Source organism: Mobula hypostoma, chromosome 9 (genome assembly GCF_963921235.1).
Source record: "Mobula hypostoma chromosome 9, sMobHyp1.1, whole genome shotgun sequence".
In the NCBI taxonomy this organism is placed as follows: domain Eukaryota; kingdom Metazoa; phylum Chordata; class Chondrichthyes; order Myliobatiformes; family Myliobatidae; genus Mobula; species Mobula hypostoma.
In genome coordinates, this window is record NC_086105.1 from 61493717 (window position 1) to 61517488 (window position 23772).

Below are 23772 nucleotides of genomic sequence, written 5' to 3' on the forward strand. Positions count from 1 at the left end.
ATACAATTTTGAGCTCATTGTTCCCTCAATGATTGCACACTGTCCAGGCCCTGAGGCAGCAAAGCAGCCCCAATCATGATGTTTTTTCCATCATACTTCACAGTTAGGATGAGGTTTTGGTGTTTGTGTACAGTGTCCTTTTCCTCCAAACATAGCGGTGTGCATGTCTGAGGAAAAAGTTCAACTTTTGTCTCATCTTTCCACAGATTATTGTCCCAGAAATGTTATCGAACATCCAGGTAGTCTTTTGCAAATTTGAGACGTAGCAATGTTTGTTTGTTTTTTTTGGAAAGCAGTGGTTTCCTCCATGGTGTCCTTCCATGAATACCATTCTTCAATGTTTTTCTTATAGTGGACACATAAACAGAGACTTTAGCAAGTTCTAGAGATTCCTGCAGGTCTTTTGCTGTTACCCTTGGATTTTTATTCACCTCATTCAGCATTGCTTGTTGTGCTCTTGCTGTGATTTTTGCAGAATGCCCACTCGTAGGGAGGGTAGCAACAGTACTGAATTTCCTCCATTTGTAGACAGCTTTTCTTACTGTGGACAGATGAACACTCATGTCTTTAGGAATGTTTTTATAGCCTTTTCCAGCTTCTTGCATCTCTACAATTTCTCTGAAAGTTGTTTTGATTGAGGAATGGTGCACATGAACAGATCTTTCTTGAGAAGAGCAGGCTCTGCCAGTAACCTGACTTTGTGTCTTTTTTTATAGGGCAACCCACACCTCCAATCTCAACTCATGGATTGAAACACCTGACTCCAAATAGCTTTTGTAGAAGGCATTACCCCAGAGGTTCACATACTTTTTTGAACCTAGACTGGATGTTTAAATGACGTACTCAGTATTGATGAGAAGAAGCACTATTGTTTGTTTAAGCAGACTGTGTTAGTTGCTGTGACTTAGATGAAGATCAGACCACATTTTGAGCAATTAATGAAGAAAAATGGGTAATTTCAAAGGGTTCACAAACTTTTTCTTGCAACTGTATTCATTTTACATGGAGTGCTACAGATGCTCTAATGTAAGACATTGACCTAACAAATTGATCTTTCTCTGTCCCTAGATGCTGCAGAACCCAGTCCTTTTAGATTTTAATTTAAATTTGTCAGATCTGTAAAGTACAGAAACACTAATTCCATACTAATTATCAACCACCTGTTTACAGTGGTCCTACTCTAATCCATTGTTTAATACTCTCCACATTCCTGTCTGCTGCCTGAGACTCTTAACACTCACCTTACTGCAGTGGTACTTAATAATAACAGACTAACCAACTCATTTTGGGATGTGGGAGGAAGCCAGACTACTCTGGTGAGCATTCACACAGTTGCAGGAAAAGCATGTAAACTCCACACAGGCAGCACTCGAAGGTGAGCTCAAACACGGATTGCTGGAGCTGCGAGGTACAGCCCATGGTACTATCAGTTACAAATTATGCAAGGACTGAACCCGAATAAGGCCGATGGGTGATACCGCAGCATTGCTGGCTATGTGCTATCCTTAGGGCTTGTTCAGAGTTCAATCTTTGTATAATTTGTTAATAACAACATCTCATTCAAATGAAAAATTGAAATTCAAAGTAATGAATAGGATTTAAATACTGAACAACATTGTTTTATTTGTAATGTCCTGCTTAAGATTTCTACTGCTATTCTGTGAGCTATTTTTTATTTTAGCAGTTTTCTGCAAAAGCAGTGTGTCCTGTTAGTAATAGAGTTTTGGTTAAAGACAAGGAGCCATGTTGTCCAACTTAGGAATGTGTCAGCCAGTCGGGGTTGTCTTGGCATGCGTTTAACTTTCTGCCCAGTAGGGTGGATGGAAGACTGTCGAGAGCTGGATGGGATCAGATTTCTGAAGGACAATAGGCTGTTTTGGGATCTTTTGGTGGGAACAGGACGCAAGGGAGGATGCCTGTAGAATGTCATTCGAAGGAGAGACCCTGTTGTAAGAAATGCTTTGTGCAGATGAATGGTTCCATAGAGGAAGTGCCAATACTCCTGAGTTAGCCAGTTGTTTTTTTTTGAAATGGTCTTTGAGGGAAGTTCGATCTGTGGCTGGTGTCTTTCATGCAGAACGTGGGTTCAGCACGTGAGTGAAGCAATACACACAACTACAGAAACGAACTCCAGTGTTTGTGTGCACATTTGAACTGGTTTAACTGTAATGAGCCCTTATTTTGTTTTCCTGTTAACTGTTTGGTAAAGTTGAAAAATTGGTAAATATACTTTGTAATTTTATGTTAGAGTACATAGAACATAGAATAGTACAGCACAGTACAGGCCCTTTGGCCCACAGTGTTGTGCCAACCCTTAAATCCTACCTCCCACATACCCCCCACCACCTTAAATTCCTCCATATACCTGTCTAGCAGTCTCTTAAATTTCACTAGTGTTCCTGCCTCCACCACTGACTCAGGCAGTGCATTCCACGCACCAACCACTCTGAGTAAAAAAAAACTTTCCTCTAATATCCCCCTTGAACTTCCCACTCCTTAAAGCCATGTTCTGTTGTACTGAGCGGTGGTGCCCTGGGGAAGAGGCGCTGGCTGCCCACTCTTATCTTTTCCTCTTAATATCCTGTATACTGTACTTCTATCATGTCTCCGCTCATCATCCTCCTCTCCAAAGAGTAAAGCCCTAGCTCCCTTAATCTCTGATCATAATGCATACTCTCTAAACCAGGCAACATCCTAGTAAATCTCCTCTATGCCCTTTCAAATGCTTCCACATCCTTCCTATAGTGAGACAACCAGAACTGGACATAGTACTCCAAGTGTGGCCTAACCAGAGTTTTATAGAGCTGCATCATTACCCCGTGACTCTTAAACTCTATCCCTCGACTTATGAAAGCTAACACCCCATAAGCTTTCTTAACTACCCTATCTACCTGTGAGGCAACTTTCAGGGATCTGTGGACATGTACCCCCAGATCCCTCTGCTCCTCCACACTACCAAGTATCCTGCCATTTACTTTGTACTCTGCCTTGGAGTTTGTCCTTCCAAAGTGTACCACCTCACACTTCTGTCCTAATGTCCTAATGAAGGGTCTTGGCCCAAAACATCAACTGTTTGTTCATTTTCATAGATGCTGCCTGACCTGCTGAGTTCCTGCAACTTTATCAATGGTTCCAATTTAATATCAGAGAAAAGTATTCAGTATACAAACTGAAATTACTCGCTGCAGACATCCTTGAAACAGAAGAAAAACCCCAAAGGATGAATGACACAAACATAAGAAACCCTAAATCCTCTACCTCATTCCCACACACAGGCAGCATTAACTCCTCCCTGTGTATGTTAATTAAGTTTGGTCTTTCTTTAATATGCTTGAAATTTGCACAACAAACGCCTTTCTATTTAATACCAAAGAGGATTACCTCAATATTTCCCACATTCCATCTGATATGTTGTTGCCCATGTAGGATGTTGAGAATTCCTAGCAGGGTAGATGTGGACAGCACACTTCATTGGGATAGAGGTGTGACTGGAACCAGGGGCCACCTGTGTGACAAGTGGTGAGTTACTTTTCCTTGAGGCAGGAAGGGGGAGGGGCTATAGCTCTTGAATTTTCTTTCTATTCACTTGTCTGTATTTTTGTATCCTTGTATGCATAATGTCATCCAGCTGTGCATCAATGGCAAAGATGAATAATATAACACATGATTTCCTCATTCAAGTCATTGTAGTGCTTTGTATATATCCAGCATTAATCACTGACACTCGCTGATCCAGTTTTCCAATCTTGCCACTCACTTATTCCTATTGTTTTGTTATTATCCAATTTCCAACTGTGTCGCTTCATTACTCTGCAAACCCAGAAAATATTAAATGTTCTTTTACATGGTACCTTTCAGATTTTTTTTAAACAGATATACCTCTTCCATTGGTTAGCCCTTATCTGTTCACTAGTTACAACCTCAAAAAGCTAACAGATTGGTAGGACAAGATTTCCCCTTTATAAATCAATGTTGACTCTTGCTTAACCGTTTATAGAATTGCCTCATTTATAGAACAATACTTTTTCCTACTTGAGAGGCTAATTGGTGTCTAATTTCCTGTTTTGTCTCCATCTTTAAATTTGCTGCCTTCTAATTTGAACCATGCAGAATTTTGGAAGACTGCAACCAGTGCATTCACCTTTTCCATAACTGTCATCTCTAAAGCTCTCGGGGTGTAATGTGGGGCATAAGGTTTTGTGGATTTATTGCCTTTCATTTTCCTCAGTAAATTTTTAATATTGATCTCAAGCTGATTCAAGTGAATTTCATCCTCATAGACCTGCTCTTTCCCTGTGCCAGCATCCATCATTTCTCCCATTGCAGTCCATGAGCCAAGTCCTCTCGTATTTGTCTTTTAACAATTTATATATGGCTTGAGTAATAATACCTTTGTAATTCATCGTTTTGATTTGGACATTGGCATCTTATTCCTTCAGTGTATCTGCACCTTTTGTAATGTTTGAATATTATTTACAGACAAGAATAGAAAACTAAATATTTTTAAATGGCTTTATCTACTGCGTTTGGGAGAATCGGTACCCTTGTATACCATTAACTTTCAAACATTGTAAGCATTTCATAAAGCTAATGTTGATCTTTATTATTGGGGAGTGTGAAGTGTAGGAGTAATGATTATTGTAATTGTACAGGTTTTTGAGACTGAATCGGGAGTGCATTTTCATTACCCTTAATTACTGATGAATATTCACGGCTCAAAGATAAGGCAATGACTGTTCACGAGATTAATTCCTAGGTTGAAGAGTGTTTTGGATAGTACTTCTTCCTTCCCTGTGACAGTGCCCGTCATTTCTCCATTCCTATCTTTCAGCCAAGTCCTCATTTATTTGTTAACAATTTATATATGATTTGGGTATTACCTTCGTGTCTAGAGAACATTTCAAAGTTGTGGGCATGCTGCGTTGGTGCAGAAAGCGTGGTGACACTTGTGGGCTCCTGATGCAAAAAAACATTTCACTCTTTCAATAGATGTGTAACAGGTAAAGCTAATCTTTACCTCTTGTCCAATTGACACACAGTTCTGTTATAGTCTGGCTGACGAAAAGGATGTTTCCTCTGACTTCAGAGCCTGGAACCCAGAGTCAGTTTTAGGAAAAGAGACTATCGTCAACGAGTGAGATGAAGGGAAACCAATCTCACTGATTCTTTGCCCCAGAAATCATTGGGTGTGATCACTGCATCTTTTGCTTCTAATTGACAACCAGGTGAGAAATTGAATGGAATAGGATCATTAATGGGCCCAGATTACTTAGAAATGTTAGTGTTCAGTCATTAGTGTTCATCTATGCCCTGAGCACCGAATAGTGGATCAGTTGGAGGAATCCTGTCTTGCTGGGATTCCTTTGATTTTTAGATTCATGAATGGAATCACACTTTAATCATTTCATTGGAGATTCATGGTCGAGAATAGGAAGAAAAATGAATGAAGCTGATTTTATTTTGCTATCCCTTATTTTGTTAATGTGCTTAGAATTATTCTATTATTTATAATGATATTTAGAGTACAAGAAATAAGAAAGGTCATTTGGCCTCTCAAGTCTGCCTTTTATGATTTTTTTTCCCCCAGGCCTTTTCACTTTACCATGTCATTTCTCCATAGTGTTCAGGTCCCTAATCTTCATAAAATCTAATTACTTTAAGATATAGCCTCCACAATCTTCTGCAGTAGATCATTCCAGAGAGCAGAAATAACCTCTGAATTTATTAGGGATCATACATCTGCACCAACATTGCCTACTATTTAGGAGCAAGGCTTCACTGGATGCATTCTGATTGCATGTCGATTGACTTGGTGATTTCCTTTTGTTCACAATCACTTTTGTCAATACAAAACTCAATGTGACTACATTCCCTGCACAGAGTTAGAAATCTGTGATGTCCTTAATATTGAATGGCAGGAATGGTTTCTACAGAGGTTTTGGAGCACGAAACTGTCACTATGTTGTGCAGTAGTCCAGGACGAAGAAACAAGCAGGAAAATTCATTGTGGACATTGCCCACCCAGCAAATTGCCTTTCCAAAAGCTCCTTCTGGAAAACGTTAAAGGGCCACTGATACAAAAATGTCACACTCTACTAAAAGTTTCTTCCCCTCGGCAGTTAATCTGGTCAACGATTCTAGTTACTCCACCCCCCAGCCCTTTTGTCTATTACTCCCATCACTGCACTACATTATAAACACTTTAAACCACTTTTTATAATGCTGTTTACATTGTAAGTACATGCTGGTATTATGTATTTACTCTATGCACATATGTTCCATATATGTACTTCTAACTTTAATGTTCTGTTCTGTGTAATTGAATGTTTGTTACGTGTTGCACCCTGACCAACACACCACAGCAATTTCCTAATATATGTAAATGTATACAGCAAATAAAGTTGATCCTTGATCCTTTAGATATCAAATTTTCTTGATGTAATTGGCTAAAAATTGTGTGGAAATGCACAGAGCTTGAAAATGAGGTTTGTATTATTACTGCAAAGGGTTGTCTCAGATCCAAGTTGTTTTTCCAGTGCATGCTTCTGTTAGTAAACTACACAAATGCCAGTAGATTGAACTTGAATTCCTTTAGATTTTCACCTATGGCTAACAAAGCAACAGTCTCTTCCAATAACAGATGTTAGGCTAATCTGCCTATTGTTGCTGACTTTTTGCTTTCAAGTTTGATTAGGAGTATCAAATTGAGTTTTCCAATTTTCTGACAGCTTCCAGGGTCTTAAAAAGATGTTCTGGTTGATTGTAACTAATACATATATTTTAGTAGCTGCTTTGGGACCCTGGGATGCAACCCAGCATTATTCAGCATGAATGGAATATTTGTAGTATATTGTACTGTAAAAATTATTGCAAGATATTTTAACTCCGTTTTCTAGTTCCCATAATTATTTACCAGCCATATTGTCTTGGGGCCAACATTCCTCTTTTCATATACTTAAACTAAATCCTTTTTTTTAATGTTACCTGTTAGTTGGCCCCAGTTCATTTTCTATTGTTTTTGCTCTCCTTTACTGGATCCTGAATTTATTTCAGGCCTCAGGTTTACTACTAGCTTTAAATGTTTTTCAGTTTGACTCTCTCAATTCATTGGTACCCCCATGATTGGTTCATCTCTTAGAATTTTTTCTTCCTTATTGAAATGTCATTTTACTGATTGTCAAGAATTGCCTCCTAAATATCTGTCATTGCTTGCCCACAGTCTATCCTGTTAAGTTAATTGCTCAGCCCACTCATGTCAACTCTGTACTTATTCCATTATAATTCACCGGTTGTTTTTTGCCCCAGGTTCCACACTCCATCTGACTATCTGATTCCACCAATATAATTTCTGCTTTAAGGGATCTTGTATTGAGGTCATGTTAAATCGATGCCAGATCCCAAAAGGCCTGTTCACTGGTCAGTGTTGTGACGCAGTGGTCTGGGAAATTATTCTGAATGTACTTTATGAATTGATTCTTGTGGCTATGCGTTCCAATTACATGAAACCAAGCTAGTGAAGGTTAAAGCCTCCAATAATTGTTGCTCCACTTTTACACTCATCTGGTTTATTTGTTGATTTGTATATTTTCCTAGAATTTGGTTCCCTATATACCTACCAGTGTTTTCATTCTCTTGTAGTTTTTAACCTTCACCCAAATGGACAAAACATCTGAGCTTAGGTTGTCTTTCATGTTATTTATTTCATCAATGTGACCAACGCCAAACTTTTTCTTCCTGCCTGCCCTTCACAAAAGCCAAATATCCTTGAATATAACATTCCCAGCTTTGATCCCCTTTCAACCAAGTCTCCACAATGGCTATCAGATGGCACCCAGTCAATCATTGTGTTTTAGGTCATCAACTTTATAATAAAACTTTTAGTTTTTCCTTTTTGTCATTTTAATCCTAGTGTTCTTAGTGGTCCTATTTTCCCCTTATTTTTGCTGCAGCTTTTCACCTTTAGATGCCAGTGGAATAGTTTTATTTCTGGGTGCAATGTCAAATTGAGAAGATTTGTTCTGTAATTACTTAATTGCAGGTGGTTATTATCAAACCTGTTCTGGTAGAAAAACCAGGTTTCTGCACGTGGTTGCCTTGAGGCCTGCCCTTGTAGTTGGTGAGCAGATAGGAATGCTGTAGTGTGCCTGCTGAATGGAGAGCATTGCCTATGGTGGATTGAGGTGTCAGGTTGTTTCTTTTGTATTTTAGTGTTCTTATGCTTGTAATTTCATTGCCTATACACATGCAGTAGCTCAGTGTGAATATTCCAATATTAACTGTGCAGTTGCTTCTCTGATTTTCAAGAAACTTAGTTTTCAGCAGGTGTCATGCCACTTGAATCTGGCTACTTTATTGGTTAATTGTTACTGAGTATGAGGTGACTATGACTGCTTTTCTTGTTCTCTTGGCTCCCCTTATTCATTCTTTGTTCTTGTAACATTTAACAAAATAGGTGTAAGCATCAAGTTTTATGCCTGATTCTTGACTTCCAAAGAACCTTTGGATTACAAAAGCATCAGGCTCCAATACCTTCAACCACAAAAGTGGTATCGTATCTCTACCTATTTTGTCATTCAAAAATCAAAATAGTTTATACCTATTATTTATACTAAAAGGCTTGCCTCTCTACAGAACCAAAATGACCAAAATCACATGTTGCACTTACTATGACCTTAAATGTGTATGGGCGAGTCTGTGTGAAATAACCATGCTGTTAGCACATTTTTTAAAGTTTTTAAAGCAAATCCTTGCTTTCTCCACCCTCTTTTTTAAACAAACAATTGGTTGTCATTTAATTTTTCCGTGTGTTTGCATGTAGTAATTCTACAGGGACCAAATAAAAGAGTCTGTGGAGCACCTGCCACTCATGCTTTTATATAGGATTGTATTGAAAACGTTTAAGGAAAAAGCTCATTGCCAGCAAGTAGGCAACAGAAGTCAGAAGGTTGAGGAAGGAACTAATCATGTTATTTTTGTGTTTTTGTGTGGGTTCCCATTTGGTGTATTAGAGTAATGCAATTTTCAGCAGATTTGAGCAAAGGATTAGAGTATGGGTAGAGCTCAAACTGAGTTTGAAAGAGAAATGATAAATTTTAGATTTTTCAAAATGATCCAGTTTCAGAACTGCGTTTGTTCCAGAAATGCACAGTAATAAAACCAGTAGCTGAGCATAAAAAATTAATATCTTGAAACTGGATTGGTGTTTGAGGAGAGAGGAAATGGATTTTCTTTAGTTACCTGTTCCTTTCTGATATTTGTCCTGCTCATTTATTGAGTCATATTTGAGTCAGACCAGAGTCATAGAGCACTATAGCACAGAAACAGGCCTTTCAGCCTGTCTGGTTCATGCCAAGCTATTTTCTGCCTAATCCCATTAACGTGCATCTGGACCATAGTCTTCATGTTCTTCTCACCAATGCTGAAATTAAACTGTTAACTTGGTAATTCCTTTTTTGTGCAATGTTGTAATATGTCACTTTGTTTATTTACTCCAGTTTAAAAACTAAATTTAGAGCTTGAGGCAGTTTCTCAATCTGACGATGGCATAAAGGAAGTTATCACCATCTATCTGCGCCATGCCATGTGAATTCATGTTTTTGTAATGTGGAGTAGTCTGTAAGTTAACAGTTTTGTGCAATCTAATCCCTGGTTTCATGTTAACAACAGGAATTCTGCAGATGCTGGAAATTCAAGCAACATACATCAAAGTTGCTGGTGAACGCAGCAGGCCAGGCAGCATCTATAGGAAGAGGCGCAGTCGACGTTTCAGGCCGAGACCCTTCGACAGTCCTGACGAAGGGTCTCGGCCTGAAACGTCAACTGCGCCTCTTCCTATAGATGCTGCTTGGCCTGCTGCGTTCACCAGCAACTTTGATGTATGTTGCCTGGTTTCATGTTACTTGGTCGAATTGCAGAAGCAAAGCTTGAACAGCATGAAATCTCAATTATTTAAGATTTGTAATTCTATCAGTTCAGATTTTAATACATTGAATATAAATTTGTTTTATTATTTATTCAGTGATACAGCGTTGATTCGGTCCTTTGAGCCGTGTCACCCAAGCAACCCCGGTTAATCCTAACCTAGTTACGGGACAACTTACAATGGCCACTTCACCTACCCAGTATGTCTTTGGACTGTTAGAGGAAACTGGAGTACCTGGGGAAAACCTATGCATTTCCCCGGGAGGACGGCCCCTCTGATTGAACTCCAAACTCTGGAACGCTCCGACCATAGTGTCACACTAACCGCTACTCTTACTGTAGTGCCTTTTGCAAAAAATCTTTTGTGCAAACAGTTATCTTGGTTAAAGGTTTAATCAGTTCACTTTTTGTTTCAGTGCCTTTAATTCTAGAACTGTTGGCATGCCAGAGTATAATTACTGAATGTGGATCTAAATTTAGTAACAAGTTTATTTTGACAGGGTAGATATGAAAATAGATTAATATTTCTACCAATGCCGGAACATCTATCCCTTGTGTTATTGAATATTGTATCTATTTGATAACCATTCCTAATTTAGCAACTTTGCACAAATTGTTTCCTTATACAACAGTCAAGATTGTCTTTTACAGTCTACATGTGTAAGGAGAACAAAATAATTGTTACTCCGGATTCAATGCAGCACAAAAAAAGATTTAAAGAAACATAATAATAAAAACCACAATAAATATAAATGTGTAAGATAGCTTGTATGCATTGATTGTATGTTCATAAAGTGATGCTGTACATAAGGTGACTGACAGAAAATGATAAAGTAGCCGCTCATTTCAGGTTGAAAGAAAATGTATAATTCTTGCCTTTGGGATTTCAAATAATCCATTTAATCATTTCTAGAATAACAAGTAGTTAAATTGTGCCTTTAGCTTTTCCATTTGTTTTCTGTCTTAACTAGGTTGTAGCTGATTGTGTGTTGAACTGTACTAGTGTATGTAACCTAATGAACGATAGTTTTCAGGCCTTGGATTCACTAATTAGATTAAGCAAGCGGCTTTCCTGAGATAATCATTCATTGAGCCTTTTGTTATAACAAAACAGTGGGGAGAATATGCAGGTGAAGGTCAAATTTCCTTGGAAATGAAAAATTAAGTAATCTTAACTGAATTTGCTGGATTATGATTGTCTCTCCTTAGCTTGACAGTCCAGAATTTTTGTCTTGTTATATGAACCTATGTTGCAGGGATCAATTTTGCTTCAATTTCACAACATGTAGAATGCCAAGCATCTAATTGGGACCTGGTTGGAATTCTTGCTGGATTGTTAAGTGTTGATACATAGTATCAACAAAGTGTAACATGTGTTACCTTGCATTGAGATCATGTTTGTACTTGAACCTTATTAGTGAAGGATAAATATAAATAACATTCCAGTCATGTAATCAAACCAATCCTAGTGAATTATATATTGAACTGTTTTTTCCAGATTGAATGTTAATACTCAAGCACTTTCCATTCAGACTATGTTACCTTCAGGGCAGTAGGGTTACATTTATTTAGCTGTTGGAGCAAAAAAAAACTGCAGACATCAGAAATCTGAAACAAAACTAGAAGCATTCAGGAGTTTGAGAATCATCAGTGGGGACAAAGTAGTATTGATGTTTTGAGTCGCGATTCTTCTTCAGAATATCAACTGTGTCTCCCCATTGATGTTTGCTAACCTGCAGAGTGCTTCCATCAATATATTTTGTAATTAGCTCTTGCTTTCTGTCTCCTGGAACATTCAGATCAAATGGATGCAGCAAGCTTTCAGTTTGAAAAATCACTTTTACCTCCTGTCCACAGGTTGCCGAGCCTATACACTAAATAATTATGTTCAGACCAAACATATTCAAGCAAGTAACTGGAACATGTTCTGACAGCTGTGAAGTCCAAAATAGTGCTCGGTAACTTCCACAAGCAACTACCGGAGTTTATTTTAATGATCTAGACTAATCCAAAGCGCATCAGTCACATCAAAATATGATGTCATCTTTTAAGCCAGGTCATAATAGTATGACATTTTGAATACTCTTACAACTTTTTATTTCATTTGCACTCTGAATATCTAACCTTTTTGCAAAGTGTACAGACTTTCATAGCTAATAATGTACAGTATTCCTGCCTAATCCATCTACTGCTTCAAACTTGTGGTTTGCTGTCACTGACATGATAGTATTTCACTCTTTTTAAATAGACCATGGAAAGAAATTAATCTCCCCTCTGCATGACTCCAGGCACTGACTGATTCTGTGCTGACTGATTTTAAAGTTAGTGGTCGACCTGAAGCCTGAAAATAAATTCAGTTATCTGGCAAAAACAACAGAAAAACTTAACTGAGGGCAAACTAACAAGGAATGTTAAAAAAGAAAAAAATTTAAGTACTTAAAAAGCGAGGTCATTGTGAGCATTGGCCCAAGACAATGGGTCTGGTGAAATAGTTATGGGGAACATGAAAGTAATGAAGAGTTGAGATGTTTTGCTTCAGATTTTGCAGTGGAAAATACTAATATTCTATTCATGTGGAATAATGCTGTGTTGCATCCCAGAAGTAGCTACCAATATGTATACATTAGTTACAACCTTTCAAAAATTTTTAGATTCTGGCAAGTGGCAGAAAATTGGAAAACTGTCAGTTTGGTGCTCCTAATCAAACAGAAAAACAAAAAAACAAAAGTGGCTATAGAGGCCGATCCTGGATCTGCATATTCTGGTGCAGCGTGGGTGCGGGTAAGTGGTGGCTGTGGGTAGTGCTTGGGTCTTTTGGTTGTTCACTCTCTCTCTCGGATTCAGCTTGTTTCTGGACAGCCACAGGTATGACTGGTGTAAGGCTTCTAATATACTTAATATTGTGCAACTGTGAAGCAGGCTTTTGTGCAGCTATACTGGAATTACTTTTGTGGGTAATGTGTGGGAGTCTATGATGGTCTGTGATCAAATATTATTTTGGACGAATTCTATCCTTGTTGCATTAGCTATGTCAATCCTTCAGCTAATGCATACATAATCAGATTGAAATATAATGTGTCCCCGATGTAAATTAAGCCTTTAGGTACTATGATTCAGATACCTCAAACCTATTCTTCTTGGAGTTGGCCAGTTTTTTTCTTTTTTGGATAATATAGGAACAGACGATTAACAAACAGTAAGATTTTGGAAACGGCAATAGCCAGAATTTGAAGTTGGTTGAGGGTTAAACATTGACACATTCTATAGGTTAGTCCCTTGCTGTTCAGAGTAGTGTAGGGCAGTGGATGTACAATGCAGTGTGGATGGGATCTGTGTAAGTTGCAACCAACAGTGTAACACACCCTCAGAACGGTGCTGGTAGGGAGGAACATGAACTTGAAACCTCTTCAGATGTTCTTATTGGTGAACTGATCAAATCAGGGACTTGGGGAAGTTGTATTGCTGTGAACTAAAAAGTTTGCTTTTAAATGTTTGCAGGAGAGCTTTATTTTTTTGTCTCTAGGATGACAATGACAGGTTTAACTGACTCCAATCAGTTTGTTGCTGTTCATGCCAAATAGTCTTTAAGTGACAAATTTTCTGTATATTCGAGAGCTGAATGTCAGAAATAGTTCCATTGGTTGGAAGAAATTGAAGGGCAGATGGGTTTGTATTCCCCTTCAAAAAAAAAACAGCTTTTACATTCTGGTATATACACTCCTCTTGTCAAAAATGGTGCAAGACAGTGCAGGTGATAACTAGGAGTATTGCAAGGTATAGGTAGGCCGGATGTGTGAAAGTGTTTGAGATCATTGACTGGGTTGCGTCCATGCTTATGTTCAGAGATGTAATGAACACTTCAGTTAACACCATGGAGTCAACCTGCTTTTCCTATGACAGTTTAAACCTTTGTGGCAGGAATGAATTTAAATGAAAAAGAGTGAGATGGATCTAGGCAAATACGAGTTCATTTACATTTAACTGCCAAAGGAAAAAAACACAATTGCAGATGATGGAAATCTGAATAAAATAACACTGGAAGCACCCAGCAGGCCAGACAGGATTGGGGAAAAGAAATAGTTAACATTTCTGGCAGTTTTTTTTTACATTTTATTTTGAGTTCTGATTTTTCTTTGAATTTTCATTGGATCCTTGAAGTTTTTAAGTTTCTGAATGTCATATAGTGGAAGCATTCAGTCCTTGAGTTTGGGTTTGGCCCATTCGTGGTTTATAACAGAATGGTACAGCACAGAATAGGCCTTCGGTGCACAATGTTGTGCCAACCTCATATATCTGTTTTCCTTTCCTCCTACACAACCCTTAACCCTGCATTTTTCTTTCATTCATGTGCCTTAGTCTCTTGTATGTCCCTATTGTATCACCCTTTACTACCACCTTGGGTAGAGCATTCCAGGCACCCAGCATCCTGAGTGTTTAAACTCATTTCCTCTAAGCTGCTTCCACTCACCTTAAATGGATGTCCTCTGGTATTGGCCTCTGCCTCCTTCAGAAAAAAAATCCTGGTTGTACCCTCAATCTTATACTTCTATCAAGTTGCCTCTCAACCTCTGTCTTTCCGAAGAGAAGCCCCAGCTCACCCATATTTCTCATATGACATGTTCCCTAACCCATGCAACATCCTGGTAAATCTCCTTTGCATACTCTAAAGCTTCCGTATCCATCCTTCACAATACTGCAAGTGAGGTCCAGTCAGAGTTTTAAAGACCTGTAACATTACCTTGGCTCTCGAATTCAATCCACCTGTCAATGAAGGCATGCATGCCATTTGCCTTCTTAACCACCCTATTGACTTGTGAGATAAATTTGAGGGATTTGTGGATCTGGACCCCGAGGTCCCTTTGATCCTTCACACTGCGAAGAAACTTACTACTAATCTTGTATTCTGTCCTCAAGTATGATCTTCCAGATTGTATCACTTCTCAATTTTCTGGATTGAACTCCCATCTGTCAGTTTTTTGCCCAACTCCGTATCCTGTCTATATCTTGTACACTGGTAGTTTTCTACACTATCCACAACACCAACCTTTGTCATCTGTAAACTTGCCAAGGCCACCCTTCCACTTCCATATCCAAGTCATTATATTGGAAGTTCTGACCTTTAACTCTTTTTATACAAATGCTGCCTTTCATATTCTTTATTTCTGTTCCTGTTTTACTGTTTTTGTCCAATGTTTGAGATGTTGAAAATCCTTCCAGAGTTTAAAGCAGGAAATGCAGACTCATTTTGCTATATTCTGTTAAGAAATTTAGGTAAAGTCAATAATTACAAAACCAATTATCTGCACTTTTAGTATATTGAGGAATCCAATAAAGCAAGATGTATAGTAACCTTAAAATTAAGGTGTACAATGCAGTGTATATAATTCATTGGTTCCAGAGCTTTGCAGTTGATTCTTCTGAGACCACAGTATTATGTATGTTTGCTGTGCTAAAGGAACCTGTAAAAGCTGCTATTTTTGTTAACGTTTTTAAGCCTTCATTTTTAATGGCTTTGAATGTTTTGTATCTAACTGTGGTTATTGGGAGACCATCCCAGCAGAAAATCGAGGCAGGCCCTCTGTCACATTCAGGAACCATTGTGGATGTGTGTGGGAGAGCATAAAGCAATTAGTCTTCAAAACCTTATACCACCTAGTTATAAGGACAGCCATTTATAAAGAAGCACTACTACATCAGTTGATGTTGAGAAGCACTGAATACTGTTAATGTATGATGCTTAGGGGTATTAAATTGTCATTGGAGAAAGTTAAACTTTTACTGTGTTTGACATGTACATGAGAGATAGGTTTTCAGATTTGCTGTTCAAGCCTCCAAAGCCCCCTATGAAAATTATTGAAGATGACATTCAGGAGACTTGGATGCTCAACATTAGTATGTAGTACCTTGTTCTTGCACCTGATAATTGGACATGTACCTGGGCAGTCACCTATGGATAGAAACACAGCATGTCCTTTGATTTCTCAGCTGATGGCCTGGCTGTTAAAAGGCTCTACAAATGGTAGTTTTTACTTGCCAGTATCTGCATGTTGATGATGTATGCTTGTATACAAACATTAATTAAATCTTTCTTTTTTTTTGTAGACTTCAGCCAAAGGATTGCTAAAGTGAGTGAACATGGAAACCAGTCATTGGTCGAACAGTAGGATTTTTTAAGTAATCACATCGGATAATGCAGCTTGTTCACTGATCAACTGTTTCTGGAAGAATTGCACTTCTGGAATCCATATTTGGTTGGATTATTGCAGCTTTTTGGCGCCAAGACTTTGCAGTAAGGATTTTTAACCATGGGTGACATGAATAATGCAGTGAAGTACCTGCCAAGCAGAACAACAGATGATCACCATGAAGGGCATTTTGACTGTACTGTTGCAGAGCTCCGTAACCTTATGGAGCTGCGTTCTACAGACGCTGTACAGAAAATAGAAGAGTGTTATGGGAATGTCGAAGGACTTTGTGCAAGGTTGAAAACCTCACCTATAGAAGGTAATTTTTAAGATTCTACCCTTTGTTTCAAAGCCACGTTTTTCCAGACAGAAGCAGAACAATCCAAAAATTAATATTGTTTATTGAAGGTTTTATTGTGCATGTTTTAATTAATGGTGTATGTATGCCTACCTTTGGAAATGCAGGTAATATTTAATGTAAGGACTTGAAAATGCATTACAAATCTTAGACCATTAAAAAAAAAGGCTCTGGCTGTAGTTATTCCATATCTATTTGGCATGAAGGTTTTATTGGAATAAATTCCCAGTAGATAGTCAGGAATTTAAGTGTGCACCTGGATGATTTTACAACAATTGCTTTTATGGGCGAAGTTCCCCGGTGAAAATACAAAGTCATAAGTTATTCCTATCATGATTTAACTCAGCCAAATGCAAAGTGATACATTTTGGGAGGTTAAATCAGGGCAGGACATAGTGACTGGCAGACCCCTATGGACTGTCGTTGAACAGACATGTTGGGATACAAGTACATGATTCCCTGAAGGTGGCAACATGGGTAGACATAAGAACATAAGAAATCAGAGCAGGAGTAGGCCATCCGGCCCATCGAGCCTGCCCCGCCATTCAATAAAATCATGGCTGATCTATCCATAAACTCAGCTCCATCTACCTACCTTTTCCCCATAACCCTTAATTCTCCTACTATGTGAAAATCTGTCCAACTGTATCTTAAATATATTTAGTGGAGAAGCCTCAACTGCTTCCCTGGGCAGAGAATTCCACAGATTCACCATTCTCTGGGAAAAACAGGTTCTCCTTATCTCCCCTGAATCTTGAGGCAATGTCCCCTAGTTCTAGTCTCACCTACCAATGGAAACAACTTTCTTATCTATCCCTTTCAAAATTTTGTATGTTTCTCTAAGATCCCCTCTCATCCTTCTGAATTCCAGAGAGTATAGACTCAATCTGTCCTCATAGGTTAACCCCTTCATCTCAGGAATAAACCTGGTGAACCTCCTCTGCACCGCCTCCAAAGCCAGTATATTCTTCCTCAGGTATGGAGACCAGAACTGCACACAGTGCTCCAGGTGCGGCCTCACCAGTACCCTGACAGTTGCAGCATGACCTCCCTGCTCTTGAATTCAATCCCTCTAGCAATGAAGGCCAATATTCCGTTTGCCTTCCTAATAACCTGTTGTACCTGCAAGCCAACTTTTTGTGATTCGTGAACAAGCACTTCCAAGTCCCCCTGCACAACAGCATGCTGCAATCTTTCACCATTTAAATAGTAATCTTCTCTTCTATTATTCCTTCCAAGTGGATGATCTCGCATTTACCAACATTGTATTCCATCTACCAGACCTTGGCCCACTCACTTAACCTATCTGTATCCCTCTGCAGACTCTCCACATCCTCTGTACAATTTGTTTTTCCACTCAGTTTAGTGTCATCAGCAAATTTTGCTACGCTACATTCATTCAGTCCCCTCTTCCAAATCATCAATGTAAATGGTAAACAGCTGCAGACCCAGCACCGACCCCTGTGGCACCCCACTCACCACCAACTGCCAACTGGAGAAACACCCATTTATACCAACTCTCCGCCTTCTATTGGTTAACCAATCCCCTATCCATGCCAATACATTTCCTCCGACTCCATGCATCCATATCTATTTATAAGTCTCTTGTACGGCACCTTACTGAACGCCTTCTAGAAATCCAAGTATACGACATCCACCTGTTCCCCTCTATCCACTGCAATCATTATATCCTCAAGGAACTCCAGTAAGTTTGTCAAACAGGGGACCTGCCCTTTCTGAATCCATGCTGCATCTGTCTAATGGAACCACTCCTTTCTAAATGTTCCGCTATTTCAGTGGTGAATAAGGTACACTCAGTGGCCAATTTGTTAGGTCTAGGGGTGGAACCCGTTGTGGTCTTCTACTACTGTAGCCCATCCACTTCAAAGTTCATATTGTGCAGACAGAGATGCTCTTCTGCACATCACTGTTCTAATATGTAGTTATCTGAATTAGTGTCGCCTTCCTGTCAGCTTGAATCAGTCTGGCCATTCTCCTCTGACCTCTGAACAAAGTGTTTTTTTTCCCTGCAGAACTGCTCCATTCTTTGTCAATTTTAGAGACTGTGTGTGTGAAAATCCCAGCATATCAGTAGGTTGAGGTACTCAAATCACCCTGTCTCGCACTAACAATCATTACACAGTCAAAGTCACTTAGATCACAGTTCTTCTCCATTCTGATGCTTGGTCTGAACATAAACTGAATCTTTTGACCAGGTCTGCATGCTTTTATGCATTGAACTGCTGTCATATGTTTGGTTAATTAGGCAATTGCATTAATGAGCAGGTGTACCTAATAAAGTGGCAATTGAGTGTATGTGGGCATAAGGTGTAAAGTATAAGAAATAAGAGTATTGAGTACAGGAGTTAAGATGTTATATAAAAAAAAATGGAAAAAAAATTGCAAAAAATGAGATTGAGTCTTAAAGTGAGTCTGTAGGTTGTGGGAATAGTTCAGTGATGGGGTATGTGAAGTTATCCCCTCTGGTTCAAGAGCCTGATAGTTGTTGGTCCTGAGGCTCCTGTACCTTCCTGATGGTAGCAGCAACAGAAGAGCATGACCTGGGTGGTGGGGGTCCCTGATGAACACTGCTTTCCTGCGGCAGTGCTCCATGTAGATGTGCTAAGTGATGGAGAGGGCTTTACCCGCGATGGACTAGGCCGTATCCACTATTTTCTGTAGGATTTTCCATTCAAAGTTACTGGTGCTTCCATACCGGGCTGTGATACCCATGCAATTTTGGTCACTTTGCACTGTGCAATGTGGAGTTCTGGTCACTTTCCTACAACAATATAGATATAGAAAAAAAATTACATGGGTATTGCTGGGACTTGAGGACCTGAGTTATAGGGAGAAGTTGAATAGGTTAGCACTTCATTCCCTGGAGTGTCTGAGAACAAGAAGAGATTTTATAGAGGTGTACAGAGTTCTGAGTATAGATGGTAGAAAAAGCATGGTTGCATTTACCCTGAGGTTGGGTAATGGGTTAAGGGTGAAAGGTGAAATGTTTAGTGGGAACTTGAGGAACTGCTTCAGGAGGTTGTGCGAGGGTGGAATGAGCTGCCATGTAAACTGCGGATAAGTGCATGAATGGGAGGGGTATAGAAGTCTGGCTCAGGTGTGGGTCAATGGGACTAGGCAGTATAACATGAAGGGCCTGTAACTGTGCTACAGTCCTCTGACTCTATTACAGTTGCACAAAACGTTGGTTAGGCTGCAGTTGGGGTATTGTATGCAGTTCTGGTTATATTACTACAGGAAAGATGTGATTAAGCTGCAGGGAGGCAAAAATATTTCATAAGGATATTTCCTGGATTGGAGGGCTTGAGTTATCAGGAGAGACTGTTTTCCCCCTGTTGCAAAGGAGGCTAAGAGGTGGCATGATCGAAGTATGATTAGGAAAGGTTAGATAGTCAGAAACATGAAGTCAGCAAATGCTGGAGAAACTCAGCAGGTCAGGCAGCATCTGTGGAAAAGAGTAAACAGTCAAAATTTTTGGTTGCTTTAGGTAGTCTGTATTCCGTGGTAAGGATGTCTGAAACTATAAAATGTAGATTTAAGGTGAGAATGGGAAGGTTTATAGGGAATATGAGGAGTAAATCTTTCACCATGTTGGTATCAGGAATGAGGTCGTGGTGTTGAGACGAGCAATTAAGAGGCATCTGGACAGGTACTTGATTCAAGTACGGCATAGAGGGACGTTGAACTAACGGTCAGGTGTGAATACACTCAGACTTCAACTCTGGGGATGCACTCAGGTGGAGTGCTATGTGATTCAGTGCTAAGCGAGGTCATTATAACATTAAGTAAATGGACGTGTGCCTGATTTTTAAAAAATCAAACCCAAGATATGTGATGTATTACTTTATGTATACACAGTAATTTGTGGAGAGACAAATGCAAATAGGCCTGACGTGTACATCAAGGGAGCAGCTGCAGAGGGAAGTGGGTGGTGGATGTATCTTGGAGGAGGGATCATGCTTTGGGTTATCCTCTAACTTTGGCATTGAGATTTGACTGCCTTCCTCTGAAGCAGTTCTCATTAGCAGGAAATCATGTCAAGAACACCTCTCTCTGCCTTATTGCTTTGCTCCCAGTCAGGGCCATTATTGATGAACTGGTCCATGATTTGCGTGATCATGGTGACACTAGTGCTGAGGAATTTTGTGGTTAATTGGTCCTTTTGCAGCCTTTAACCCAGAAGCGTGTTTCTCTTCTTGGGAGATGAAAGTATGAGAAAGCATTCTTTTCCAAAATAGGCCTGTTTCATCCACATTGAAGACAAGCTTGAGAGGGTATTCGTCCCTTTTGATTATGGCCTCACTGTTGCAGGAAAATCCTGGTCTGCCTTGCTGTCTGCACTAGCTGCTTCAACAGAGATACGAATGTTATGGAGGTTACTGCGCTGTTTAAATCTATCAAACCAACCTCTGCTGGTTGTGAATGTTACCGATGTATCATCATCTTGAATATGATTGAAGATGCTTCTTGCCTTTTCCATTATCAGCTGGCTTAGGGGCATGTTTTGTTGTGTTTGGTCATCTGTCTATATATTTAGTCTATTTTCTATTTTTTTCAAGCAAATTGATCTTTGAACAAATCACCTTCATTGCTAAGTTTGAGGTTGTTATTCCAGAAACTTTTATCTTGTCTGCATTTTTTTTTTGTAATTATTCTGATTTAGCCACTTTCAAAGAGGCACCAACATCAACCTGATGCTCACCAGCTTCCAAACACCGTATCACTTGCAGTTTCACATCCATGCTATTGCTTTTCCTAGACATCATAGATGTACTACCCTCACTGGAAGTTGCAGGCCCTTTTGCAGACATTATGGGTGAAAAAAAATTGTAATAAATTGGCGAGGGAGCAAGAACATTTACACGTGCTGGAGGTAGTGTGAACTAATCCTGATTGGCTGTGAGTGGCTCAAAGCTTATGTAAAGCATTCTTATGTCTGATTGAATGTTTACTATAATGGTAGCTGCACTTGAGAAGTTATAAGTGTTTAGAATGAATTTTTGCTATTTAAAAAAAATTTCAATAAAGAATTGAATAACCGTGTTGTAACAAATCAGCCTATGTGGGGTCTGAATGTAGTATCGATCGGCATGATGTTTGTTATAAATAGTGAGCTGAGAGGCTTGTTTCTGTTCTGTGCTGTTCAACTTGTCTCAGCACGACCTTGGAAAAACCTATACAGGTGATGAGAGTTAAAAGTCTAGCCATGATTTTATTGAAAGGTAGAGTAGGTGTGAGGGGCCAAATGGCCTACTATTTGTTACCTAAATCTGATTGGTTATCCATTGGTTTTGATAATGCAAATCACCAAACAGCTTTTCATGCCTCCCCTACTATATCACTCTACTTTATCTTCAGTTAGTCTAGATCACTGTCTGTCCCGCTGCCAATTTGGCAACTCTTTGAATATGCTCCAACCAAGTCATACTTAACTGGTTACCTACAGTTTCATAGAACTGTTCCTTTCAGTCTAACTTCACTCCATACAGTTTATAAAAGGGGTAGTTTATAATAATTCCAGGTGCACTGATTTTGATTACTTAATCCTTTGTTTTATTTAGCATTACCATGTGGAGTTGGCCCTTCCAGCCCTCTGAGCCATGCAGTGCAACCCCCAATAAACCTGATTTAACTCTAATATTCACTAATGCCCTTTATTACACAGTGTATAAGATTGTTCAAGATCTGCTCTACGGCCCTAATTCATCATCTGAGGTCTTTGTGCAACTATACATTCTTGGACTGGATACAGAGTGCCAACATCATTGGGCCACTGCATTCTCAAGTCAGGCAATGAATTGACGTTTGACAGGACACTATAAAGGCCTCCCCTCAATGCCTGACAGGCTTTGCTTTGTCTTAAAGTTGAAAGGATTTTGTAAGCTTAAATTCCTCCTGCATTCAGAAACATTTGACAAATTTGTACATTTTAAACATGATATAAAGCAGTTCATTAAACGGCTATGAATTACAAATCAATATTTAATATAAAATATAACTATATTTATTCTGTAATCTGGGGGTCTCCATAAACGAAGTCTCTGACTTTCTGTTAGCTCATTCATTGTGTAGGATCAGAGAGTGGACTTCATAAGGCTGACTATTCTTTATGGAGTTCACAACAAAGGCAAATAGCACTCTGTCCTGGATTTGAAGTGCATCCACGTAAGTTTTATGTTACAGGTTCCATGGTTGCGGCTGAACTGTCAGCAGTTTTCAGAGGGACAGCCAGCCACAACCAAGAAGATTTGGCTCAATGTTTCATTTACCATTTTTCAGTTTATATCCTAGAACTTGTCTAGCTCTGTATTTCACAATACAATTGATACCTGACACTTTGACCAGAACTTTCATGGACGAGTCTTTCAATGATCACATGTTCAGTTTTGGGTTACTCAGAAATCTTGGCACATGGTCAGTTCAATCCACTTGATATGAAGAAATTGACTACAAGGCTAAAGGACCTGAAACCATCTGACTATACTGCTGAAGACTTGAACTACATCTTAAGATCTACACATGTAAGGTGTCTGCCTGACTCTGGAAAATTGACTATTTATGTTGTGATCACAAAAAGTAGCGCAAATTTAAGTTGGCCATTTGCACCTCATCTAGTCCTTCTCGATCAGCAATTCTATCGAATTGTTATCAAGCAGTCATTGCTCATCATTAGTGTTACTGTTCATTTTAGGTTCTGTTAGTTCCATAGCACATTACAGCCTTGGTCCAGTAAAGCTGAAATCTATTTTGTAGGTGAAATCTATTTGTCCCTCAGCAGCAGCAGCTCCCTCAGTGTAATATTGAAGAGCCAGAAGTCCGGCATAATATATGAGGAGTAGTGGATGGCTCTGGGCCCGCACTTGCTGGAGTTTATAAGAATCGGGGGGAATCTCATTGAAATCTACTGCATATTGAAAGGTGTGGATGTACAGAGGATGTTTCCAATAGCAAAGACTCTAGGACCAATGGGCACATTCTCAGAATAGAAGAACATCCCTTTAGAACAGAGATGAGGAATTTCTTTAGCTAACGGGTGCTGAATCTATGGAATTCATTGCCATAGACCAGTGGTTCCCAACCACCGGGCCGCAAATCATGTGCTACTTGGCCGTGAGGAAAAGATGTGAGTCAGCTGCACCTTTCCTCATTCCCTGCCACACACTGTTGAACCTGAACATAGGGTTGCCAACTGTCCCGTATTTGCCGGGACATCCCATATATTGGGCTAAATTGGTTTGTCCCATACGGGATCGCCCTTGTCCCGTATTTCCCCCGCTAAGGTAGAGC

General features: G+C 39.3%; 1 protein-coding gene across 7 annotated transcripts in view; it reads left to right on the forward strand.

Annotated features, from left to right (window-relative positions):
* LOC134351758 (plasma membrane calcium-transporting ATPase 1-like) overlaps positions 1–23772 on the forward strand; it is a 128755-nt gene that overhangs the window by 15115 nt on the left and 89868 nt on the right. For all 7 annotated transcript variants that reach the window (XM_063058376.1, XM_063058381.1, XM_063058382.1 and 4 more), the window contains exon 2: positions 16024–16425. In XM_063058376.1, the coding sequence (XP_062914446.1) occupies positions 16227–16425 (199 nt within the window). In that variant the 5' untranslated portion in view covers positions 16024–16226. The remainder of the gene's footprint in view (positions 1–16023; positions 16426–23772) is intronic.